Source organism: Neophocaena asiaeorientalis, unplaced genomic scaffold (genome assembly GCF_003031525.2).
Source record: "Neophocaena asiaeorientalis asiaeorientalis breed wild unplaced genomic scaffold, Neophocaena_asiaeorientalis_V1.1 scaffold118, whole genome shotgun sequence".
NCBI classification, from domain to species: Eukaryota; Metazoa; Chordata; class Mammalia; order Artiodactyla; family Phocoenidae; genus Neophocaena; species Neophocaena asiaeorientalis.
Genome location: NW_020175528.1, coordinates 2,883,656 through 2,911,426, shown reverse-complemented (window position 1 = coordinate 2,911,426; position 27,771 = coordinate 2,883,656). Strand labels below are relative to the sequence as shown.

At 41.7% G+C, this 27,771-nt stretch overlaps 1 protein-coding gene and 1 pseudogene across 2 annotated transcripts in view; both read left to right on the top strand.

Annotated features, from left to right (window-relative positions):
- The first annotated feature begins 13,051 nt into the window (after positions 1–13,051).
- The window catches only part of GK5 (glycerol kinase 5), a 73,443-nt gene continuing 58,723 nt past the window's right edge, over positions 13,052–27,771 (top strand). For both annotated transcript variants that reach the window (XM_024769016.1, XM_024769015.1), the window contains exons 1-3: positions 13,052–13,283; positions 19,201–19,294; positions 21,038–21,113. In XM_024769016.1, coding sequence (XP_024624784.1) covers positions 13,122–13,283; positions 19,201–19,294; positions 21,038–21,113 — 332 coding nt within the window. In that variant the 5' untranslated portion in view covers positions 13,052–13,121. The remainder of the gene's footprint in view (positions 13,284–19,200; positions 19,295–21,037; positions 21,114–27,771) is intronic.
- On the top strand, positions 21,669–22,503 carry LOC112415838 (60S ribosomal protein L15 pseudogene; annotated as a pseudogene).

Genomic DNA, 27,771 nt, shown 5'->3' with positions numbered 1-27,771 from the left:
AATGGAATTTGTGGGTCATAGGATATGCATATGTTTAGTTACATAAGAAACTGTCAGACTTTTTCGACGTGGTCATACTAACTCGTACTTTCACCATCAATGGGTGAGAATTCAACTTATTCCGCATGTCCACCAACCTTTGTCTTTAATATGAGCCATTCTGTTGGTGTGTATTCTTTATTCTTTGATAAACGCATTAATACCATTAAAATCAGTCTGTTTTTAGAAAAAAAGTGTACCCTCACTTAGAGAAGTTAAGACTTTGCTTTCTTGCACTCACAGGAAATTGACATACTTTAAAATATATACATGCAGTCTCTCTTTTTTTCTTAGACTCTGTCTTATTGTTTTTTGTCGTTTTTCTGTAGTTTTTTTAAAATGTGGCAAAATACACATGATGAAATTTACCACTTTAACAATTTTAAAGTGTACAACACAGTGGTATTAAGTACATGTATGATGCTGTGCACTCATCACTGTATCTAGCTGCAGAACTTTTTCACCAGCCCAAATGGAAACCCCACTTTTCACTCACCCTTCTCCTTCCTCCAAGCCCCCAGCACCCACAAATCTGATTTTTGTCTCTATGGATTTTCCTATTCTGGATATTTCATATAAATTGGATACTACAAAATGTGGCTGTTCTATGATTATAGGATAGTAGGTATGACTATAGACTCTTTGGTTGCCAGGACACAACACAAAGGCACTCTGGGTAGATGAAAGGCAGAACATGTTGTTACTTACAGCTCCAAATGAGAGAAGGCTTCCTTGCAGGAACACACTGGGTTGGCAGGGGACAGGGCAGCAAGAAGCCGGAACCGTAGGAGGCAGCTCAGGTGTGACAAGCAGGGTGGGATTGAGCTTGGTTTTATGGGCTACCTGGGAAGTGGGAATTTTGAAGAATTATGTAGGTCTAAGGAAGAAGAGGTCACCCCTGTTAGGTATCTGGGAGCCTCTGGCAGTTGGGAATGTTTGTACATACCCCAGGAGTGTCAGAGCCCCAGAGGGAAGTAGTTGGGGTGGATGCTTAGCAAACTGCCCACAAAGGGGAAATGAGAATTTTCACCACGACGCAAATTGGGTCAAGAGAGCACTTGTGAAATATTATAGTACAGCAACCTTTTGTGTCAGGTTTCTTTCACTGACTACAGTGTTTTCAAGGCTCATCCATGTTGTAGCATGTGTCACTACTTCATTCTTTGCTGTGGCTGAATACTATTCCATTGGATATACCACATTTTGTTTATTCCTTCATCCATGTAATGGACATTTGGATGGATTCCACCTTTTGGCTATTAGGAATAGTGCTGCTATAAACGTTCATGTACAAGTTTTTATTTGAACACCTATTTTCAATTCTTTAAAGTATATTCCCAGTATATTCTTTAGAGTGGAATTGCTGGGTGGTATGTAATGTACTGAGGAATCTCCAAACCACTCTCTGAGTGGCTGCATGATTTTACATTTCTGCCAGAAATGGACAAAGATTCCAACTTCCCTACATGCTCACCAACACTTATTATTTTCCACCTTTTTATTATGACCAGTCTAGTGGGTATGAAGTGGTATCTCACTGTGGTTTTTTTTTTTCTTTTTTTTTGCGGTACGCGGGCCTCTCACTGTTGTGGCCTCTCCCATTGTGGAGCACAGGCTCCGGACGCGCAGGCTCAGCGGCCATGCCTCAGCGGCCATGGCTCACGGGCGCAGCCGCTCCGCGGCATGTGGGATCTTCGTGGACCGGGGCACGAACCCGTGTCGCCTGCATTGGCAGGCGGACTCTCAACCACTGCGCCACCAGGGAAGCCCTCACTGTGGTTTTGATTTGCATTTCCCTAATGACAGACGACAGTGAGCACCATTTTCTGTGCTTGTTGGCCATCTGTATATCCTCTTCTGAGAGACGTCTGTTCAAGTCCTTTGCCCATTCCTAAACTGAGTTTTTTGTCTTTTTGCATGAAATCGATCTTAACTCCACAAGGCAACTTTCTTTTTTCTAAATAATTTCCCCTTATTTTCAATACAGGCATACCTCAGAGATATTGCGGGTTTGGATCCAAACCACCGCAACAAAGCAAATATCACAACAAAGTGCGTCACATAAATTTTATGGTTTTCCAGTGCATACACAAGTTATGTTTACACTATACTATAGTCTCTTAAGTATTGCATTATATCTAAAAAAGCAATGTACCTACCTTAATTTAAAAATACTGCTGTTGTGGGCTTCCCTGGTGGCGCAGTGGTTTAGAATCCACCTGCCAATGCAGGGGACATGGGTCTGATCCCTGGTCCAGGAAGATCCCACGTGCCACGGAGCAACTAAGCCTGTGCACCACAACTACTGAAGCCCGCACGCCTAGAGCCCGTGCTCCGCAACAAGAGTAAGCCACTGCAATGAGAAGCCTGCGCACTGCAAGGAAGAGTAGTCCCTGCTCGCCGCAACTAGAGGAAGCCCGCGCGCAGCAACGAAGACCCAACGCAGCCAAAAATAAAATAAATAAATTTATTTAAAAAAAATAATAATAATGCTGTTGGAAAAACGGTGCTGATATGCATGCTCAATATGGGGTTGCCACAAACCTTCAATCTGTAAAAAATGCAATATCTTCAAAGTGTAAACAATAAAAGGAGGTATGCCTGTGTTTGTAGTTTTAACTTAATAAAAGATAAAGGTTTGCTTATTCCAGCATGCAATATTTTTAAAAACACGGTTAAACAAAATATGTGCACTGTTTATGTAAAAGGATCAACTTTTCAGATGACATTATTCTAGTTTTCAGAAAAGAACTGAATATCCTGATTAGAAGGCATTAAATTAAACTGAAATTCAAACCTTATTATCCTATTATCAGAACAGGTGGCAAAAACACTATTCTTTTTATTTTTAACGACTTTATTGGAGTATAATTGCTTTACAATAGTGTGTTAATTTCTGCTTTATAACAAAGTGAATCAGCTATATGTATACATATATCCCCATATCTCCTCCCTCTTGCGTCTCCCTCCCACCCTCCCTATCCCACCCCTCTGGGTGGTCACAAAGCACTGAGCTGATTTCCATGTGCTATGCGGCTGCTTCCCACTAGCTATCTATTTTACATTTGGTAGTGTATATATGTCCATGGCACTCTCTCACTTCGTCCCAGCTTACACTTCCCCCTCCTCGTGTCCTCAAGTCCATTCTCTATATCTGCATCTTTATTCCTGTCCTGCCCCTAGGTTCTTCAGAACCATTTTTTTTAGATTCCATATATATGTGTTAGCATATGGTATTTGTTTTTCTCTTTCTGACTTACTTCACTCTGTATGACAGACTCTAGGTCCATCCACACCACTACACATAACTCAATTTTGTTTCTTTTTATGGCTAATATTCCACTGTATATATGTGCCACATCTTCTTTATCCATTCATCTGTCGATGGATATTTAGGTTGCTTCCATGACCTGGCTATTGTAAATAGAACTGCAATGAACATTGTGGTACATGACTCTTTTTGAATTATGGTTTTCTCTGGGTATATGCCCAGTAGTGGGATTGCTGGGTCATATGGTTGTTCTATTTTTAGTTTTTTTTTTGTTTGTTTGTTTGTTTGTTTTTGTTTTTGTGGTACACGGGCCTCTCACTGCTGTGGCCTCTCCCGTTGCGGAGCACAGGCTCCGGACACGCAGGCTCAGTGGCCATGGCTCACGGGCCCAGCCGCTCCGCGACATGTGGGATCTTCCCGGACTGGGGCACGAACCCGTGTCCCCTGCATCAGCAGGCGGACTCTCAACCACTGTGCCACCAGGGAAGCCCCTATTTTTAGTTTTTTAAGGAACCTCCATACTGTTCTCCATAGTGGCTGTATCAATTTACATTCCCACCAACAGTGCAAGAGGGTTTCCTTTTCTCCACACCCTCTCCAGCATTCATTGTTTGTAGATTTTTTGATGATGGCCATTCTGACTGGTGAAAAACACTACTCTTGAACATAACAGGAGATGTTAAATACAATGGAGAAATGATGAGTCTCCTCAATTAAACCTAATTAATCCTCCAAAATAATATTTTAAATGTGGGCAAAAGTTCATCAAGCTATAGTAAGAAAGCTAAATTTTAATACTATTAAAATTAATCAAAAAACAGGCCTTGGCCTCTATAATTCTAGGTAGTTTTTTTGCCTGCATCAGACAAACTGTATCATAACCAGGAAAATCATACCCAACATGACCAATTGAGGGATTTAACTTTTCACATACATACCAAATTGCAAACACCCAAGAGTCAGGGAACACACGAAAACTAACTCCTAGTAAATACTAATTGAATTCAACCCAGTTAGAAACCACAATTTCTCAAAGTAGAAAAACAGGCCAAAGCAATCCAATAGACTTCTTTCAAGTGCTAAATAGGTGGACAGAAAACATGTAAACAAGGATAAAATTTATTTAGTCTAGAAAAATGAGTGCAACTAAGCTTTATACCAAAATCTCTCTTAAGAAAATAAGAGGTTCCTTGGCCTAAAGGAAAATTTTTCTGGAGAACTGCCTTAGAGATGAGAAACAGGGCAAGAAAAAATGGACTCCTCTTTTGAGCTCAGGAATCAGGGTGCACACTTGTTTCATTTAACATATTGGTACTAAATCTGGGAGAGGAAGGTCATAGTGACATATTTAGGTTGTTTGATGAACCCAAATTGTTGTGTTATAAAAATGTCAATCGGGCTTCCCTGGTGGCGCAGTGGTTGAGAGTCCGCCTGCCGATGCAGGGGACACGGGTTCGTGCCCCGGTCCGGGAAGATCCCACATGCGTGCTGCGGAGCGGCTGGGCCCGTGAGCCATGGCCGCTGAGCCTGCGCATCTGGAGCCTGTGCTCCGCAACGGGAGAGGCCACAGCAGTGAGAGGCCCGTGTACTGCAAAAAAAAAAAAAGGCAATCAATAAATGTAGAAAGAATGATGGAATGAAGAAAAATCACAATTTGGCAACCATCTTAATAATTGATTAAGGCAAGAATCATCAATAGATGCTAAAATTATTGGGTGAAATTTTGAAGAGTGATAGGATATTTGCATAGTCTCAAAGTAGCTCCCTATAAGACATTTATTAATTACAAAAAGAATTATAGGGCTTCCCTGGTGGCGCAGTGGTTGAGCGTCCGCCTGCCGATGCAGGGGGCACGGGTTCGTGCCCCAGTCCGGGAGGATCCCACATGCCGCGGAAAGGCTGGGCCCGTGAGCCATGGCCGTTGAGCCTGCGCGTCCGGAACCTGTGCTCCGCAACGGGAGAGGCCGCAATAGCGAGAGGCCCGCGTACCAAAAAAAAAAAAAAAAGAAAGAAAGAATTATAGTATCTGCACAATGAAGAAATCTGGCTGACACCACCTTAATCAAGTGACCAACAGACATCATACTGAAATAATAGATACCACATACCTCCTAAGATGATGTACTGAGAAGCAGGGCGGGTACTCGGTTGAGGCAAGCAAGGCATTTGTAGCTTACCCTGTACTAGCTGAGAATGAATATCTCCTTAAATTTTGTGCACTGGGTACCTCCTTTGCCTCATCCAAGGCCCAGCCCTGCTAAGAAGAGCACGTTGCTTTTGTGCTGTTCTGGCCCGAAGTGCATAACCACCTGAATCTAATCAAGAAGAAACATCAGTCAAACTTAAAAGGAGGGACAGTCTAGGGCTTCCCTGGTGGCGCAGTGGTTGAGAGTCCGCCTGCTGATGCAGGGGACACAGGTTTGTGCCCCATCCCACATGCCGCGGAGCGGCTGGGCCCGTGAGCCATGGCCACTGAGCCTGCGCATCCGGAGCCTGTGCTCCGCAACGGGAGAAGCCACAACAGTGAGAGGCCCGCGTACCGCAAAAAAAAAAAAAAAAAAAAAAAAGAGGGACATTCTACAAAATGAGTAGCCTGTACTTTTCAAAAATGTCATTGTCACTAAAGACAAAGACTGAGCAATGGTGCCAAGTGAAAGGAGACTAAGAAACATGACACTGAATGCAGCACACAATCTGGGATTTTCTTTTTCTGTAAGAGACACTGTTGTGATCATCAGTGAAATCTGAATAAGAACTCTAGATTAGCTAACAGGATTGTGTATGATGATTATACAAGAGAATATACTTGTTTTTAGGAAGTTCTGACTCAAGTATTTTGGAGCAAATGGGCATCATGCCAGCAACTTACTTTCAAATGGTTCAGAAAAACATACAGGTAAATAGATAAATAGAAAAAGATAAACTTAATGTGGTAAACTGTTAGTGTTTGGGAAATCTGGGTAAAGGCTATATAGCAATTCTTTGTGCTATCTTGTAACTTTTCTGTAAGTCTGAAACTGTGTCAAAATCATTTTTTAAATCAAATATCTAATAGGAGAAACTAGGGAGGCTGGGAGGAGGCAACATGTACAAAGCAGTACGTTTTCCAGAACTGAAGAGCCAGGTCTTCAGTCTGAAGGAAAAACTAAAAAGAAGACCACACCTGTGAAGACCAGAACACTGAATCTGAATAGAAAATCTTAAAGGCACATGAGAGAAAAGACAAGAGTACCCACAAAAGAATGAGAATTAGACTGGCAGCAGACTTCTCATTAGTAATTACAGCTAGAAGCCAATGGAACAATATTTTCAAAGTGCAAAAGGAAAAGCTGTAAACTAGTATTCTCTACCATGTCAAACTATCTTTTAAAAGTGAAGATATATGTGTAGATATTCAAAAACTGGGGAAGTTCACTCCCCAAGGATCCTCACTGAAAAGAACTACTTACTTGTATCATCTGAGAGAAAGGAAACTGGCTTAGAAAGATGGGAATTGAATGAGATATGAAAGGCAATGCTTGGAAAATAAATTGATCTACATGTTGCTAAATCTAAATACGAAGACTTAGAGAGACAGAGAGATGTGCACATTCTCAGCTGAGCTCAAATAAGATGACATTCTGCCTTCTTTCAGCCTTCATACTGTAAACAGATGTCCTTTCTACTGTCTATTTAGTGCCGCATTTTTCACATGCTTGTGTTTTTGTTGGTGATTTCGTGTTTAAAATGGCCCCGGCATAGTACCGAAATGTTCTCAAGTGTTTCTAAGCCCAGGAAGGCCACGATGTGCCCTGCAGGGAGAATACATGTGTTAGATAAGCTTCATTCAGGCATAAATTATAGTGCTGTCAGCTCTAGATTCAATGTTGATGAATCAACAATATATATTAAGTAACATGTCTTTAAATAGAAACACATATTGAACAAGGTTATGTACTGATCAGTTGTTGGAAATGTGACCAGAGGCTGCAGGAGCCTAACCCTATATTTCCTCCAGCAGAAATGATTTGGTATTTGCCAATTGTGTTGGCCATAACTTTATAGAACAGTAACTACTGCAAATAATGAGAGTCAACTGTAATTCTTTTTCAGTTAACAAAATCTACTGGTTTTTTTTATGGCTCTTTATTTCTAGCTTCTTTACTTTGTGTTCTGAATTAATTAGATTTTATTCTGAGTTTCATCTCCTTTATAGTTAAAGGATCTATCTTATTAATAAAGCATAATAGAGATTATTAAGGCACACTATCTAGAGCCACAATTTGTGAAATACAACCTGTAGTAACTGTATTTCAAAACAGGGCTTTTCCTTCCTTGACAAGATAAAATGTAAGCTTGCCAACTGAATGCTCTCATTGCTTAGAATCACTTCAAGCAGTGTGGATTTACTCAAAACATATAAAGGAACCAGGAAGTGTCAAGCTATTACACTTAGCTTTATGTAAGCATGTCATTTGGTGAAAACCCCAAGTCCACAATCTGGCCCACATGTCACGAGGACCAAGCTCATTTACAGTCAGTCTGGAATGGGCAACTTCTTTTTGGTATGGGTTGCATCTCAAATTGCTGAGATCAATCTGCTAAATTCAAGTGTTCTGAGTTACGTATGCAGATGACATCACCTTATGCACATAGTAAAGGATTCAGAGTACTGTGTGCAAAAGGGACTTTTTAGAGTGGTGGAGATATTTTCTATATTAATGATGGTGGTGATGGTTTCAGGGCTGCATATGTTTGTCAGAAGTCATAAAACTGTGCATCTCAATAAGTATGACTTCAAGAAAAGAATCCTGTGGGATCTGGGGAAAAAATAATGCCAACAGAGGCTAAGCAATATGTAAGGAGATGTTTCCTTCTTTATTCTGTGTTATTCTTAGCCAAAAGGCCAAGACAGAAATCTTTATTTTTGAAAACTTACCTCAAAAGTAGTAACAGTTACTTTTCTACATTTTCTTCCACAGTACCATTCTTTATTTTGGATTTAAAATTGCCTTCTACAAAAATTCCAAATTTTTCCTCAAAAAACAAAGTTTTATTTGTATCCATGAATTCAAAAGTGTTTTCAGCCATTCTCTAGTGTGGTTTAAATCTTAACTCACAGAATTCATTCATTTGAGACTTTATAATCTCCCTAGTTGAATAAAGGCTTCTGACCACAAGTGAAACAGGATGATTGGGATGAGGAGGGAGGTAGAATGCTTTTGTTTTGTTTTGTTTTGTTTTGCACTACGCGGGCTTCTTACTGTTGTGGCCTCTCCCGTTGCAGAGCACAGGCTCCGGACGCGCAGGCTCAGCGGCCATAGCTCATGGGCCCAGCCGCTCCGCGGCATGTGGGATCTTCCCGGACCAGGGCATGAACCCGTGTTCCCTGCATCGGCAGGCGGACTCTCAACCACTGCACCACCAGGGAAGCCCTAGGATGCTCCTTTTAAGCCATGGCCTCTCTTCAGAACTTTCCAGCCTCTGGGTGTTCACAAACATGAGAAACCTGGCCACATAAGGCTTCTTCCCCTCCCACAATGTATACAGACAGGTGAGTGAAGGAAAAGATTTCCTGTCACTTAATCCACTTCAGGAGGGGAGAAGTTAAGACACGGAGCAACGAGCCAGCTCATGTTTCTGACACTGGATGCCTCAGAAGGGCATGGAGATGAGCAAATACCTGGGCAGGTGTGGCGGGTGTGGCTCTGGAAAGGACCTCAGCAGAACAATGGTGAGAAATGGGCAGGGTCTGGATCTTAAGTTGGCCCGGATGGAGGAGGCCAGGGCTTATAACCATGATTACTCAGAGCTGTGTAGGGAGGACAGACTTCATCAGCTGATGACAGTATTCAGGCGGTTCCGAACGGTGAATTGGGGACTATGTTACTCAGAGTGCATGCCGACGGCATTCCAGACCACCACACTGGGATCCAGAGAGGAAGTCCTCCTGGCTTTGGGGACTATAGAAAGGTGGGGAGGGCTATGGTGTTTGAGTTTTTTTGAACTTTTATTGGAGTAGAGTCGATTTACAATGTTGTGCTAGTTTCAGGTGTACAGTAAAGTGAATCAGTTATACATATACATATATCCACCCTTTTTTTAAGATTCTTTTCCCATATAGGTCATTATAGAGTACTGAGTAGAGTTCCCTGTGCTATAGAGTAGGTCCTTATTGGTTATCTATTATATATATATAGTAGTATGTATATGTCAATCCCAATCTCCCAATTTATCCCTCCCCTGCCCGCTTTCCTTCCTGGTGGGAGGATTATGGTCCTGTGGGAATCGAAGCTTGTACAATTTGGAGGGCCCACTTTAGGAAAATAATACAGAAAGAATCCACTTTTGCAAATGCCATAAAGCACAGGATGCTGAACAGTTTGCTAGGGCTCTGCTCAGGGCCTCGGTAGGAGCCCATGCAAAGTGGGGGACGTGAAGACATACTACGGTAAGTCTACCCCTGTGTTGAGGCCAGGGCTGCAGATGCAGTCAGGAGTGGAGCTACAGAGCAGGAAGCTGAAGAGGGAGTCCAGCCCAAGTTCAGCTGAGCTCATGAAATAAGGGTGAAAAGAAAGGATGTGGTTTGACGCTCACGTGGGGATCTGGGGCTCAGTCCTGATGTTCCAGGCGCCAGGTTCAGGGCAGGCAGCCTGACCTCCCTTCCACATCAGAAGGGCTGCATCGGTGGTCAGATGATGACAAGCCCAGATGAAAGCAGACTTTAGGAAGGGTTCACTGCCCTCTGTGTCCTGTGGCCACGTCAGGCAGAAGGTAAGGTCTGATAAGGACTTGCAAACATTAACTTGTTTGTTCATTTAGTCATTCAGCAGTTACTTTGTGCCTCTTGGAGGAAAAATGACTAATGCCCTGTTTCTGTCCTCAGGGAGCTCACTGTCTAAAAGCAGTGTCTGACACCTAAACATGAAGCAGCCAGCATCCCAAAGGAAGTCACCTGTGGACCCCAAGAGTCTCTGAGTTGTGAGGAGGACTGTTCTGGTTTTAGCATTGAATGTCCTGTGTTTCAAGAAATTCCTCAGTCCCTGGCAAATAGGTGCAGTTGGTCACCCTAGGAGGGAAGGACAGTGATTTGTTTCCTTGGAGTGAGGAGGGCATCGAGTGAGGTCCTGCACTCAGCCTTGAAGCACCATCCATTTCCCTTCAGGGAGTCCCAGGGAATGCTGGCCTCCCACGCTTTCTGATCCAGCCCTGAGTAACCGCATCCACGTTTCTCAAGAGCCTGGGAGGCTGGTGCAAGTTTTAATTCTGGGCCTGCCAGAGGAGAAAGGGTAAGGAGAGACAGTGGTGGGGAAGGAGCCTGGGAGAAATCCTCAGTGGCCACCTCTGGGCCAAGCCCAGAGTCTGAGGGAAGCAGCAGGCAAGCCAGAGGCAGACCAAGGCCATCAGGTGATGGGGCTCAGAGCAGCAGTGGCCTCTGAATCAAGAACAATGAACCGACCCACTAGCAAAGGGACTTTCAGAGTTTCTGAGCTCTGTGCCCTGTAGCCACTTGCTCCTTTCCCTGAGGGCGGAGCAGGGTGAGAGGTGCTAGCAGAGAACAATGAAGGAGGAGGAAACACAGTATCCCTTTGTTCCCCCAGGCCTCTCCTAGGCAACAGTCTGTCCAGGTTAGGGAATTCACTCTGGATTTTTAATCTGAGATCTTCATGTTTAGTTTATCCCACACCCACCTGCAACCTCATGCCAAGTATTGTGTATATAAGCATGTTCTTGGGAAGATAGCATCATCAGGATCTCAAAGTTGTTCAAGATCAGAAACAGATTAAGAAACACTAGACTAAGTGGTTGCTAAGCTCCCTGTTTTCACAGTCTATGATTCTTTGATAATGCTCAAGATCACTTGATGCGGATGTATAAAAAGAATCACAAAAGAAGTTACTGTAGGTGTCCAAGAAGCCCAAGAATTATCGCTTTGAGAAATATGCTAAATGTTCATATCAGGAATACAAAACAGCTTTCTCTCTTGTGAAAGGGGACCTGTGATGGTTAATTTTATGTGTCAACTTGAGTAAGCTAGTGGGCACACTGTAAAGGTGCCCAGTTGTTTGGGCAAGCACCAATCTAGATGCTGCTGTGAGATATTTTTTAGATGTGATTAACATTTAAATCAATAGACCTTGAGTAAAGCAAATGACCCTTCACAATGTTGGTGGGCCGCATGCAATCAGTTGAAGGCCTTAAGAGCAAAGATCGAGGTTTCCCAAAGAAGAATCCTCCTTAAGATTGCAACATAGGAACACTGCCTGTGTTTCCAGCCTACTGCCCAGCAGAATGTAGACTCAGACTGTAACATCAACTCTTATATGAATTTCTAGACTTCCAGCCTACCCTAAAGATTTCTGGGACTTGCCAGCCCTCACGAGCATGTGAGCCAATTCCTTAAAATAAATCTCAATCTCTATCCTATTGGTTCTCTTTCTCTGGAGAACTCTGGCCAGACTACGTGACTCATTAGTCATTTATTTCAAAATTACAATACTGGGGATTAACATAGTATATATGACTCACCAAAATGGTCACCACTGGTGAAGGCAGTCCTAGGGCCATTTGGAACGAATGAGTACTATTAGAGAGTTACAGGGTACAAAGACAAAGATTAAACACAAAAACAAAAACCATACTCTTCCAGGTGCTTGTTCCAAGTTTCAAGTAATATGGCCAAAGAACCATTGGTCAAAGGCCATTGGTCAAATGGGCTGAAAGCAAGTGGGTTAACATGACAAATTGTTCAAAAGAACGATTTGGCTCAAAATGAATATCCCTTACTTTTTTTTTTCCTTACTTTTTAATTGATATACCACTCTGCACTGAGAAACTTTTTCACAAAGAGCACATATCCATATTACTTTCATAATTTTACAAAAAGAAGACATTGAATATTTTCAGACACTGGTTTTTTTTTGGAGTGCTGGTGTGGTGATGGTGGAAAGGTGGCTGAAGCAGGAATTAACGCCTCTGCACTCCCCGCCTATAAGGACCACCCCATGGGAATCCCCCTGGGCTCGAGGCTGTGACCAGAGCTGCAGGAAACTCGAAATTTCCGCAGGCCTCCTTCTCTGTCCCCTGCGTGGAAGAGCCCACGCTTTTTGGGCAGGAGTGAAAGGTAAAGGGCCCTTGAGGGACTTTCATGTTCCTGAGAAGCCAGTCGTTGGGGTGGAGCTTGATGGTAAAAACAGCCACCCCTGGCTTTGTCCCTTCTTCCCCACCAGAGGGCTGGAGAATGTTCAACTCATTTGAGTGTTTATTTCATTTAGCAAGTATTTTTTGACGTGTATTATATGTGCAAACCTGACCAGGTTTTCTGAGGAGAGAAGTCTTGGGGGGAAAACCCTCAGTTTATTAATGAATACCTTCGGCGGAATTTTGAATTTCTTTTCTTTTTATTTTTCTTAATAGAGATTCATAATACGTAATTGGGTTGAAAGAAATGCAGGCCCTGCCGCAGGGTACGTGGAGTTAGGAGGGAAATCACGAAAATTACGGGCCAGGGCAACGCTGAGATCTGCCGGTGTTTGGAGAATCGGGCGGCACGGGTGACCCGGGACTCCAGGGACCCACAACCTTCCTGCTCGCCTCCACGCGCCCCACGCTACCGCCGAGACCGCGCTCTCTCCTGCAAAGGGTTCCTGCGCAGCCGTGACGTCACGGCGTCGGGGCGGGGCCCGCAGCGGGGGCGGGGCCGTTCCCGGATCTCGCGGAGGGGGCGGGCCGGGGGCGGTGGCCCGGCGGGGAACGCTCAGCCTCTGAGGTACAGGCGTTTAGAGCGCGCCCGCTCGGCTGGAGGCAGGTGCGGAGAGGCGTGGGGGTCGGGATGCCAGGGCCGCCCACAGTCGCGGAGCAGACGCGCCCCGAGCAGAGCGCGCCGGACCCGCGGCGCGCAGGCTTCGTGCTGGGGCTGGACGTGGGCAGCTCGGTGATTCGCTGCCACGTCTATGACCGCGCGGCGCGGATCCGCGGCTCCAGTGCTCAGAAGGTGACCGAGGAGCTGGCGTCGGGGCAGCGGGTCTGGGTCGCGCGGGGCACCCGGGATCGGGTCGCGTGGGGGCGAGAGGGCGGGACCTCCTCATGCGGCTTGGACGCAGCCACCTGCAGCACCACGGGCCCTCCGACCTGAGCGGCGCGCTGCGACCCGCTAAGTCTTCGCATTCCCTCCCCGGGCAGGGCTGAAACCTGCGCGCCCTTCCTGTCCCGGCTGAAGACAGCAGGGGCTCGGTTTGTGACCTGGGGCCGCTCACTCGCTTCCGCTCACCTGAGGATTCGCCTCTCTGGCCTCACCTGGGTGGGACTGCGGTGACTCCCGGGGCAGGGCAGGGCAGGGCAGGCTGGCTGCGCGTATCCAGTCAGATGGTGCTTTGTGACTTGCTTGGTTTCTCCTGTACTTCCTTGATAGGCGTCCAACCCTGTCTTTATTTACATTTAGGATTTTCAAATCTTGATGGAATTTAAGTTTATGTTCGTAATTCAGTTATCATCATTAACTGCTTCTCAAAGTGCTGAGCAACTGATTCCCAGAGATATGAGAAGTATTGGACAAGTTTTGAAGGCTGTGTTGTCATTACTTTTCTCATTTCCATCTTTGACAATTCATGAAAGTATCTTTTTTTTTCTGGTTTGAGAAACCTATCAAGTCATTAGTTGTTATTAGTAAAGCAACTAACAGGTTGGTATTCTTCTGTTCTCATTTTAATGAAGTGTTGATTTCTACACAGTTGACAGCATGCCAAAAATAATGTTGATTCCATGTGATGTTTCTTATTTACTCTTCTTTCCAATACCAACATCTTTTTATGTTGGCGGTGTTGGGGGAACAGGAGCTATTAGTTACCTAACCCATTCCCAGCAGCACTGGACTCCCTCATCTGCTTGGTTCCCACCCTTTTTCCCACCCCCTTAGAAGTGTTTTTCAGCCGCAGGGGTTGCCCAGGAGCAGGTCCAGCCAAAAGACTGCTTTGAGCGTTTGATTTCAGGACTTCCTCATTCTGGTTTCAGGACCAGGACAGGGAGCTGGGACTAGAGCAGCTCCCTAGTCCCTCTTCTGTTCACCTCTGCAGGAACACTGCCCACCACCCACACACCCCACCCCTAAACCCACCTGAAAGGACAGCTGAAAGGCGGATTCTGTCCTTCAGCGACTATGTCCTCCTTATCTTTTTATGAATCTTTATCAGAACACGATGATACTTTACACACAGTCTCCCTTACAATTCTAGACACAAAGTACTTTTGTTTTAAGCAGTGATTTTTTTTTTCAAAGAAGTTGAAGTGTTTGAAACTGAAGGGATGCAGGAATTGTTAGAAGATCAAGTTTCACAGTTGCTATATAATTTGGGGGGAATCATTATTTTTTTAGAAATGAGGTAAGAATCTCAAAGATGAATCAAGATTGCTGTGAGCAGCATTAGACTAGAATGGTTTGGTCAGACTCAAAACTGTGGCGAAGTGTCTGGAAAGGTATGTGAGTAAATAAAAATACAAAAATTCCTTGCCCTCAAAGGATGAAGTGCTATGTCTTAAATTAGGAGTTGAAAGCAGTGCCTCTCAACCTGTGATAGGAGTTTACAGCAGTGCTTCTGAAAGTGTGGCTCCCAGCTGCTGGGGTTGAGAGAGAAAAACTAAGATTTAGAAACTTGTGTAGCAACTTGGCAGAGTCATTTTATGTCTGTTGACCTCAATAATAAAACATTTGGGATTTTACTTTGTATGTCCTTTTTTCCTAGAAAGTTGTTTTAATTGTGTCTTAAAAATTGTTGGTTCACAATGAATTACAAATCAGAAAAAAACCCAAACAACAACTGGTCCTTTACTTCAGATGGCTTGAGTTCTTTGGGAAGAATGGTCTTGTGGGTCTACATTGCTTCTTAGCACCAGGCTTATTACTTCATGAGTACAGAATAAATAACTGAATTGCATTTAATCAAAGTATTAGGAAATCAGTTTGCTTCATGGGACTCTATGGATTAGACATTAGAATTTGTGTTTATTTACTCAAGTGAAAATCACACCTCTGCTAAATTATGTTGGAAAGAATGTATAATAGAAACCCAAACGTCTTAGTATAGGATTTGATTGATATTGCTAAATAAATAGCTTAAAAAGGAGAGAAAGAAGAACTGAACAGATCACCCTTTAGAGATAAGAACAAAGTAGGCTTAGTTGGTCTTTTAATTAAAATTGAAATCCCAAACAGGAAACTTTACATTAGAACGCTAGTACTAGGTCTCTCAGAAGACTTTAATTTTACCTCTTATCTCATTTTTTAATAGCAGAGGCACATTTTTAGCCTTTTTCTATAAGTTGTATTTTTTAAAAAATCTTTCTATGAACTTTTAAATATTGGCATTATATACTAGAGTAGTATTCACAGTTAGAAATCCCACATGTGAATATTTGATATTTTTAGTTTTTCAAAATGAAGAAGGTTCATCGTGTTCCCCATTGAAACATCATGCCATTGTGAGAAACCGTAAAAGATGATAACATCTTGGTTGGAAGAACAGGACGGAAAGGCCTCTCCAAAGAAAACAGTGGACTCTCCAATACTGTGTACCCTCTGGACATTCTTGAAAAACACTGGTTGTTGTCTTGTTGTCTTTTGTTTTTAATCAACAAAACACGTTTTCTTCTTAGCTTTGATTATATTCTTGATCTAATTTCGGTTTGGTCTTCTAAGCTATTGTGACATGTTTAGGGATGGTGAGCTGTCCGGGTTGGTGGAGTCGGGGGAAGGGACCCTGAAGTGCCAGGGACCCTGGTTTGTAGGCTTGACGCGATTATGGCCACGCGGTACGCGGGCCTCTCACTGTTGTGGCCTCTCCTGTTGAGGAGCACAGGCTCCGGATGCGCAGGCTCAGCGGCCATGGCTCACGGGCCCAGCCGCTCCTTGGCACGTGGGATCTTCCCGGACCAGGGCACGAACCCGTGTCCCCTGCATTGGCAGGTGGACTCTCAACCACTGTGCCACCAGGGAAGCCCAAAAGTTGTATATATTTAAGGTATATAAATTGATGTTTTGGTATACGTATACATTGTTAATTAAATAACATAATTAATGTTAATTACTCATCATGAGTATAGAGATGAGCTACTCATCTCACATGGTGACCATTTGTATGTTTGTGTGTGTGGGTATTGAGAACACTTGAGAACTACTCTCTTAGCAAATTTCAAGTGTATAATACATTATTATTAACTCTAGTCACCATGGTGTACATTAGGTCTCTAGACCTTATTCATCTTATAACTGAAAGTTTGTATCCATTTCCCCCACTCCCCTAATAATTGTATTTTTTAATCCTGAAATTGTTAGAATTTCTTTTTTCTTTTGTTTTTTTTTGGCCATGCCGCTCAGCTTGTGGGATCTTAGTTCCCTGACCAGGGATTGAACCTGGGCCTTGGCAGTGAAAGCGACAGTCCAGTGAAACCACTGGACTGTCAGGGAATTACCAAAATTTTGTTTTTCTTCATGTCTTTTATTTCTTTGCTGAGACTTTCTATCTTGTTTCAAAAGAATTCACCCTTACTTCTTGGAGCATTTTTTTGTTTTTTTTGCGATACGCGGGCTTCTCACTGTTTTGGCCTCTCCTGTTGTGGAGCAGAGGCTCCAGGCGCGCAGGCTCAGCGGCCATGGTTCACAGGCCCAGCCGCTCCGCGGCATGTGGGATCTTCCCATACCGGGGCACGAACCTGTGTCCCCTGCATCGGGAGGCGGACTCTCAGCCACTGTGCCACCAGGGAAGCCCTTGGAGCATTTTTATAATAGCTGCTTTAAAGTCTTTATCAGATCTCTGTGTTATGTTGGTATTGGTATCTATTATCTTTTCCCATGTGAGCTGAGATTTTTCTGATTCTTAATATACCTTGTAATTTTGGATTATATCCTGGGCACTTTGTTTTTTTTTTTTAATAACATTTATTTTTGGCTGTGCTGGGTCTTCGTTTCTGTGCGAGGGCTTTCTCCTGTTGCGGCAAGCGGGGGCCACTCTTCATCGCGGTGCGCGGGCCTCTCACTGTGGCGGCCTCTCCCATTGTGGAGCACAGGCTCCAGACGCGCAGGCTCAGTAGTTGTGGCTCACGGGCCTAGTTGCTCCGTGGCATGTGGGATCCTCCCAGACCGGGGCTCGAACCCGTGTCCCCTGCATCGGCAGGCGGACTCTCAACCACTGCACCACCAGGGAAGCCCTATCCTGGGCATTTTGATTATCATGTTATAAGACTCTGGGTCTTGTATAAAGTCTATGACAAATGTTGATATTTTTCTTTTAGTAGGCAGTTAATGCAGCTGTGTTCAGGCTACAAATGCTGACCAGCCTTCCTTGGACTTTGGTTTCAATGTTAATTCTGTTTTTAAGATCTTGGAGGTACTATTTGGATCTGCCCTGTGTAGTATGTGCCACCTAGGGGTCAGTCTGGGACCTGGGCAGTCGTCTGTTTTTTCAGTTCTGCTTTTAACATCGTTGCTATGCTGTCTGGTATTATATTCATATACGTGCAGCTTCCAGGTGAGCCTAGGAATTCATCCACAACTTTCTGGAGTAGCTTTCCCAAGCTCTTCCCTCTCAGATCTTCCTGGGATTTTTGGTTCCCTGAGCCTCCCCCTTTTGGGTCCTCTTGCCAGAAGCTGGAGCTTTCATTATCCCATTCTGCTGGACACTTCCTGTGTCCACATCTGAGGCTAGGCATCAGGAGCACACAGAGAGAAAAAAGCCATCGGGGGTTCACCTTACCCTCTTGGGCCCCCAGCTCCTCTGATTAGAGAGGAAGTTTTACCTCCCTCAGTATTTTGGGTGCTTGTGGTTACTGCTGCAGCCACCACGATGGGATAGCCAGGATATAAAAGTATGGAGGCGGGTGTGGGGGGATAAAAAACAAAAGTGAGGGATATCTCGCATTCCCTCTGAGTGTTAGAAAAACTCTACAGGCGTTTTCACTGCACCCTGATACCCACTTCTGGTTTTCAGGCTGCCTTGAGTCCAGGCCAGGGGGTACCAGAAGAAAACTGGGAAACTCACCACCAGTTCAGTGGTATTCTAATTCTTATCTTCTTCCCCAGTCTGCCTGCCACCACATGCTTTTTGCAGTCCACAGATAGCTGCTCCATGCATTCTGTCCAGGTTTTATATCTGTATTCAGTGGGAAAGAGGGGGTGGAGTGTGCTTACTCCATCATAGCTTGAACCAGAACTCAGTACTTTATTTGCTAATTTAAAGTTTTTTTTTAAGTTTGACTTTTTTTTAAATTACAAAAACAACACATCTTCATTGTAGAAAACCTGAAAAATAAAGGTAAACTTAGAAAATAAAATAAAGCTAAAACCTTCTGTAAACTTATGAACTGAAGAAAACTGTTATTTTGGTGTATCCTTTTTTATTTCATATATGTATTTTTAAAAATTAATTAATTTATTTATTTTTGGCTGCATTGGGTCTTTGTTGCTGCACACAGGCTTTCTCTAGTTGTGGTGAGCAGGGGCTACTCTTCGCTGCACTGCACGGGCTTCTCATTGTGGTGGCTTCTCTTGTTGCGGAGCATGGGCTCTAGGTGCGCAGGCTTCAGTAGTTGTGGCACGCAGACTCAGTAGTTGTGGCTTGCGGGTTCTAAAGCTCAGGCTCAGTAGTTGTGGCACAAGGGCTTAGTTGCTCTGCAGCATATGGAATTTTCCCGGACCAGGGCTCGAACGCCTGCCAATGTCCCCTGCATTGGCAGGCGGATTCTTAACCACTGAGTTATGAGGGAAGTCCCTGTATATGTATTTTTTCCATGTTAACAATAAAAATGAATTAGGTAATTAATAAAATCTTGTTTTAAATTATTTTAACCAGTAACCTTAAGACCCAGATGCTATTGACTTGATCTAATGTTGTTTATACTAAATCTTCTCTTTTCCGAAATAGGTAAAAAGTCTTTATCCTCAAGCTGGCTGGGTTGAAATTGATCCTGATATTCTCTGGCTTCAGTTTGTTGCTGTAATAAAAGAATCTGTCAAAGGTATTTGGATTTATAGAAGTAAAGATAGGCAGTAAATATGTTTTGTGTGTAATAAAGAGTTTTCCTCAGGCGTCTGTAGAATTTTGTGGGTTTCCTAAGTTATACATAAAATATTTTATTGGGGTCACAGTTTCCCAGTAGTTTGGGGAGGGGAACATTTGTGGTTTACACTGAACCACTTTGTCAAGGAAAGGTAACAGCAGCTCTGTCCTCTGCTTTAACTCTTTTTGAGCTGCAGTATTAAAGTCTCACCTTCCCTCTTGGTTCCCTGTTGTAGCTAGTGCCGATTTGATTTCCTGTTGTGTTTAAAATACCAAAGGGTTATAAACAAAGTTACAACACACAGTTCCTGCTCTTAGGAGTTTACAACTGAGTTACCTTTATTGTAAAATAAGTTTTTGTTTTGTTTTTTCCTGAGCAGCCTCTTAATGCAAAGTGCTCTCCTGGCCACAGCCAGGGTAAGAGATCTTAGCTCTTTAAGAACGTTTGCAGTGCTACCTTCTTTAAGAATATGGCGAAAGAGTACTTGTCAATTCGAAAAGGTCTTTTACTTCATTTTTCTGACTGAATTGCTTCTCCTTCTCACCTTTCTGGCTTGAAGTATTTCAAAACCTATAAAAAAGAGTTCAGAGAATACTACATTGAACAGCTGTGTACTTCCTCCTAGATTCAAATGTGTTTTACAGTGTTTACATTACCATCCTCTACAAACTATTTTTCTTTTTGGCTGACCAATGTGAGAGTTGGTTGTGATGTAATAACCTGTCATCCCTAAATACTTCATCATTACCTCCAAAGATAAGGAGTATTCTCAAATGGAAACACAATGCAGTTATCACACAGGAAATTTAACATTAACCCAGTGATATTTTCTAATACTTGGTCCTCAATATTCACCTCTTATCTCAGTCTTTTTTTGTTTTTAATCTCAGTCTTGAATAACTTTTTTTTTCAATCCAAAATCCAACCAGAGATAAGGCATTGCCTTTAGCGGTCAGTCTGTTTAGTCTCCTTTAATCTAGACCATGTTCTTCATGACACTAAGAGTTTTTAAAAGTATGGAAGAGTTAAATAGACTGTCCTGCATTTGGAGGTTGTCAGATTATTTACTTATGATCAGGTTAGGTTAAATATTTTTGGAAGGCGTACTGAAAAAGGGGGGGATGTGTCTTCCTCAGTGCTCAAACTGAAGTTGTCCCTATGTTGTTCAGTGGGATAAATTGCTTTTTAAAAAGAATATCACGAAAACACTTGAGCTGCTATATTTTAAGCCTTCCAAAAATCCAAGTTTTTATTTGCATTCTAGCATCTGTTTGTGTGGAAAATAAGATCTGTGCTTCAATATTTATACTGCTTTCCCTGAGGACTTTCTCTTATTGCCATCAACTAGCTTCTACTGTGGCTGATCTTTGCTTAAATTAAGATCCAATTTTTTAGTATCAGTATTATCAAGAAGAAAATACAATCTGACTTACTTTAAGTAGTGTTTGTTTTTTTCTAATCTTTAAAGCAAAAATGCCATTTTATTATTATTAGATTATAACCTTTTTTCCCTTTAAGTAAAAAAATACTAGAAAATCATCCTGGTAATGCTTTATTTATTAGCTCCAACTGTGTTATTAAAATGCTAAGCCCAGTTGTTTTTCTTAAAGATTATATTAAATGATTTCTTTTTCATATGATAATATTATAAAGAAAAACTTCCTGGGCTTTTAAATGTATCTTTTCTATCTTTATTTTTAGCTGCAGGACTAGAGATGAATCAAATTGTCGGTCTTGGCATCTCAACACAGAGAGCAACTTTTATTACGTGGGACAAGTAAGTGCATTGTGCAATAAGAACTCTAATGCTGGGTTCATACCACGGTGAACACATTGCTGAGAAACCTGTTTGGGTAGTTTTAAATTTTTGAAGTAAGAACAGTTTTGCTTGGTTAAGAGGGATGAAGGTGGACCTACTTTCTGGCTTAATTAAATATGCTCGTGAAGCCCTGGTCACCTTATTTTTAATAAAGGAGGCAAGAATATACAGTGGAGAAAAGACAGCCTCTTCAAAAAGTGGTGCTGGGAAAACTGGACAGCTATATGTAAAAGAATGAAATTAGGGCTTCCCTGGTGGCAGCAAAAATGAACTCAAAATGGATTAAAGACCTAAATGTAAGGCCAGACACTATAATTATAAGGCAGAACACTCTGTGACATAAATCACAGCAAGATCCTTTTTGACCCACCTTCTAGAGAAATGGAAATAAAAACAAAAATAAACAAATGGGATCTAATGAAGCTTAAAAGCTTTTGTACAGCAAAGGAAACTATAAACAAGGCAAAAAGACAACCTTCAGAATGGGAGAAAATATTTGCAAACGAAGACAAAGAATTAATCTCCAGAATTTACAAGAGCTCATGCAGGTAAATATCAAAAAACAAACAAACAACCCAATCCAAAAATGGGCAGAAGACCTAAATAGACATTTCTCCAAAGAAGATATACAGTATTCTATCCGCTGCAGATCTCTTTTCATCTCCACCATTCAGGCTCAGGGACCCTGCGACCTCGGAGCTCCTCCTGTCTCCTGTGAGCCGAGATGGGCACTTACAAGTACTTCCAGGAGCTGTGGAGGAAGAAGCAGTCAGACATGATGCGCTTTCTGCTCAGGGTGCACTGCTGGCAGTACCGCCAGCTCTCAGTGCTGCACCGGGCCCCGTGCCCCACCTGGCCTGACAAGGCGCGCAGGCTGGGCTACAAGGCCAAGCAAGGTTATGTGATATATCGTGTTTGCATGCACTGCGGTGGCCACAAACGCCTGGTCCCAAAGGGCGCCACCTACGGCAAGCCCGTCCACCATGGTGTCAACCAGCTCAAGTTTGCCTGGAGCCTTCAGTCTGTTGCTGAGCTATCAGAAGAAACCCTGACACCCAGTGGATCACCAAACCAGTCCACAAGCACAGGGAGATGCGGGGCCTGACGCCTGCAGGCAGGAAGAGCCGTGGCCTCGGCAAGGGCCACAAGTTCCACCACATGATCGGTGGTTCTCGCCACGCAGCCTGGAGAAGGCGCAATACTCTCCAGCTCCACCGCTACCGCTAATATAAGTAATGTTTGTAAAATTCTTACCTAATAAACAGTTTAGGACATCCAAAAAAAAAAAGAGAAGATATACAGATTGCCAACAAAGTCATGAAAGGATGCTCAACATCACTAATCATTAGAGAAATGCAAATCAAAACTACAATGAGGTATCACCTCACACCAGTCAGAATGGCCATCATCAAAAAACCAACAAACAATAAATGGTGGAGACGCTGTGGAGAAAACAGAACCCTCTTGCACTGTTGGTGGGAATGTAAATTGATACAGGCACTATGGAGAACAGTATGGAGGTTCCTTAAAACACTAAAAATAGAACTAGCGTATGACCCAGCAATCCCACTACTGGGCATATACCCTGAGAAAACCATAATTCAAAAAGAGTCATGTATCACAATGTTCACTGCAACTCTACTTACAATAGCCAGGACATGGAAGCCACCTAAGTGTCCATCGACAGATGAATGGATAAAGAAGATGTGGCACATATATACAATGGAATATTACTCAGCCACGAAAAGAAACAAATTGAGTTATTTGTAGTGAGGTGGATGGACCTAGAGTCTGTCATACAGAGTGAAGTAAGTCAAAAAGGGAAAAACAGACACCATATGCTACCGCATATATACGGAATCTAAAAAAATATATGTTCTGAAGAAACTAGGGGCAGGACAGGAATAAAGATGCAGACATAGAGAATGGACATGGGGAGGGGGAAGGGTAAGCTGGGACCAAGTGGGGGAGTGGCATGGACTTATATACACTACCAAATGTAAAATAGATAACTAGTGGGAAGCAGCCCCATAGCACAGGGAGATCAGCGCAGTCCTTTGTGACCCCCCAGAACGGTGGTATAGGGAGGTTGGGAGGGAGATGCAAGAGGGAGGATATATGGGTATATATGTAGATGTATAGCTGATTCACTTTGTTATAAAACAGAAACTAAGGCACCATTGTAAAACAATTCCAATGAAGATGTTGGAAAAAAAAATGCTTGCTGCATGTCAGCTGGGCCTAACTTATATAAAGTACTAGTAATAAAAAGACTTGCTTTCATTAAAATTCAAATAAGCATGGATTGAAGATCTGAAAATTTAGTTTATACCTAAAGAGATTCAGGAGAACCTGAAAAATTTCAAAAACACAAGACTATATAATATGAGTTATATTTTTAGTCTACTCCAAATTTAATACTGAAGTACCTACAGCATATGAGGTATGTATGGATTAAACACAATAATAATACCATAATGGCTACATATAGTGATTACCTGTGATACTTCCTTCAGGTTCCAGTATCCTTACAACAAACCTGTTATTTAGTTGTTAAGTGTATTTTTACAGAGAAAGAAACTGAGGATCAGAGAAATAAGTAACTTATTCAAGGTCACTCAGTTAATTAATCAAGCCAAGATTCCAAATTATCTTTTTAATCCCAAAGAATATGCTCTTTCCACTATCCCCATATTGCGTTCAACATGTGTTTCTTGTCTTAAAAACAATAACAACAGAAATGCTGTAAAATGTTTCTCTGTTACAAAGCCCTAGATTCCAAAGAGCACCTTGAGCTTGGGGCAGTGGGGAAGAAAAGTGGTGGATGTGGAGGATAAGGGTGAATTCATGCGCACTTGGCCTTTAATTCAGTGTTAGGAAGGAGGAAGAAGTTTAAATTTTCCAGTATTTGACTGGGTGGGATCAAGATGGTGGAGTAGGTAGACCCTGAGCTCACCTTCCCCCAGAAGCACATCAAGACTACAATGACATATAGAACAGTTCTCTCTGAGAACAGCCTGAAGACTAGCAGAATGGCTCTTCTACAACCAAGTTTATTAAGGAAAGTGGAGTCTGGTAGGAAGGAAGGAGAAGTGATCTAATCGGGACCCACACCCCTAGTGCTAAGAAATAAGAAAATATTTATTTGAAGGAAAAAAATCTCACTGATATATGTAAATATATTGTAAAGGCAGTTGATCAACCACTTAAGTAAGCTACTATGAAGGTTAAAAGACAAAATTGTAAAATCAACCATTAATCAACTATAACTACAATAAACAGTTAAGGGATATTCATAAAAATGTAAACTATGACACCAAAACATAAAATGTTGGTGGGGGGGTTTAGTAAAAAAAAGTAGGGCTTTTAAAATGTGTTTGAACTTAAATGACTGTCATTCTAAAACAAGTAGATATATTTATAGATATGAACCTCATGGTAACTGCAAATCAAAAACCTACAGTAGATACACAAAAAGCAAAGAGAAAGGAACCCAAACATAATACTTAAAAAGTTATCAAACCCAAAGAGAAGAGATTAAAAGAAGAAAAGAACAAAGAAATACAAAAACAACCAGAAAACAAGTAACAAAATGGCAATAGATACATACCTATTGATCATCACTTCTAATGTAAAATAGACTAAATGCTCCAATCAGAAGACATAGGGTAGCTGATTAGATTAAAAAACCAAGATCCATGTATATGCTGCTTACAAGACACTCACTTCAGAGCTAAAGACACACCCATTGACAATGAAGGGATTAAAAAAGATATTTCATGCAAATGGAAAGAAAAGCTGGGGTAGTGGTACTCATATCAGATAAAATAGACTTTAAAACAAAATCTATAACAAAAGACAATTTAGGACATTAAATAATGATAAAGGGGTCAATCCAAGAAGAGGATATTAGACTTGTTAACATATATGCACCCAATACATTTATGCACCCAATATATAAAGCAAATATTAACAGACATAAAGGAAGAAATTGATAGTAATACAATAATAATAGGAGATTTTAATTACCCCATCACATTAATGAATAGATCATCCAGACAGAAAATCAATAAGGAAACATTGGCTTTAAATGACATTTTAGACCAGATGGACTTAATAGATATCTGTAGAATATTACATTCTAAACCAGCAGAATACACATTCTTCTCAAGTGCACATGGAACATTCTCCAGGATAGGTTACGTGCTAGGCCACAAAAGAAGTCTCAGTAAATTTATGAAGATTGAAATTAAATCCAGCATCTTTTCTGACCACAGCAGTGTGAAACTAGAAATCAATAGCAATAAGAAAACTGGTAAAAACACAAAAAAGCGGAGACTGAAAACATACTATAAAAAAGCCATTGGGTCAACAAAGAAATTAAAGAAGAAGTCAAAAAATACCTTGGGATGAATGAAAATAGAAACACAATGTCCAAAATCTATGGGACACAACAAAACCATTTCTAAGAGGGCAGTTTATAGTAATAGAAGCCTACCTCAAGAAAAAAGAAAAATCTCAAATAAACAACCTAACTTTCCCTCTAAAGGAATTAGAAAAAGAAGAACAAGCAAAGTCCAAAGTCAGTAGAAGGAAAAAAATAATAAAGATCAGAGTGGAAATAAATAAAATAGAGACCAAAAAACATAGAAAGGATAAATGAAGCTAAGAGCTGTTTTTTTGAAAAGATAAACAAAATTGATAAACTTTAGCCAGACTCATTAAGAAAAAGAGAGAGTGCTCAAATTTAAAACATAAGTAATGAAAGAGAAGTTACAACTGATATCACAGAAATACAATCATAAGAGAATAATGCAAACAGTGATATGCTAACAAATTGGACAACCTAGAATAAGTGGATAAATTCCGAGAAACATACAGTTTTCCAAGACTGAATCAGGAAGAAACAGAAAATCTGAATAGGTTGATTGTTAGTATTGAAATTGAATCAGTAATCAAAAGACTCCCAACACACAAAAGTCTGGGACTAGATGACTTCACAGGGGAATTCTACCAAATATTTAAAGAAGAGTTAATATGTATGCTTCTCAAAATGTTTCAAAAAATTAAGGAGGTGGAATTCCCTGGTGGTGCAGTGGTTAAGAATCTGCCTGCCAATGCAGGGGACATGGTTTTAGCCCTGGTCCAGGAAGATCCCACATGCCACAGAGCAACTAAGCCTGTGCACCACAACTACTGAGTCTGCGTCTAGAGCCTGCGAGCCACAACTACTGAGCCTGTGTGCCACAACTACTGAAGCCCACGTGCCTAGAGCCTGTGCTCTGCAACAAGAGAAGCCACCGCAATGAAAAGCCCATGCACCACAATGAAGAGTAGCCCCTGCTCGCTGCAACTAGAGAAAGCCTGTGTGCAGCAATGAAGACCAATGCAGCCATAAATAAATGAATAAACAAACAAACAAATAAATAAAAGAGGAGAGAACACTTCCCACCTCATTCTATGAGGCCAGCACTACCCTGTTACCAAAATCAGATAAAGATACTACAAAAAAATTTACAGGCCCATATAGCTGATGAAATAGATGCAAGAATCCTCAACAAAATATTAGCAAACCAAATTCAACAATATGTAAAAAGGATCATACATCATGATCAAGTGGGATTTATTCCTGGGATGTGAGGATGGTTCAATATCTGCAAGTCAATTAACATGATACACCACAGATACACCACATTAACATAACCAAGGATAAAAATCACATGATCATCTCAATAGATGCAGAAAAAACATTTGGCAAAATTCAATATCCATTCGTGATAAAAACTGTCAACAAAGTTGGCATAGAAGGAACAAACCTCAACATAATAAAGGCCATCTGACAAACCCACAGCTGGCATTATACTCAGTGGTGAAAAGCTGGAAGTTTTTCCTTTAAGATCAGGAACAAGATGAGGATGCCCACTCTTCCCACTTCTACTTAATATAGTATTGGAAGTCCTAGCCACAGCAATCAGACAAGAAAAAGAAATAAAAGACATTCAAATTGAAAGGGAAGAAGTAAAACTACCACTGTTTGCAGATGACGTGATACTATATAAGGAAAACCTTTGACTCCACCAAAAAAAAGCTACTAGAATAAATGAATTCAGTAAAGTTGCAGGATGCAAGATTAATATAAAGAAATTTGTTGCATTTCTGTACACTAATAACAAAAGAAATGAATCCCATTTATAAATCAAAAAGAGTAAAATATCTAGGAATAAATTTAATGAAGGAGGTGAAAGACACATACTCTGAAACCTATAAGACATAGGTGAAGGAAATTGAAGGGGATAGAAATAAATGGAAATATATCCCATGTTCATGGGTTAGGAGAATTAGCATTATTAAAATATCCATACTACCCAAAGCAATCTACAGATCTAATGCAATACCTATCAAAATACCCATGACATTTTCACAGAACTAGAACAAATAATCCTAAAATTTGTATGGAACCACAAAAGACCCTGAATAGTAAAGCAGTCTTGAGAAAAAAGCACAAGGTTAGAGGTGTCTCTGCTCTCTGACTTCAGACTATACTACAGAGCTAAAGTAATCAAAACTGTGGTATCAGTACAAAAACAGATACATAGATCAGTGGAACAGAATAGAG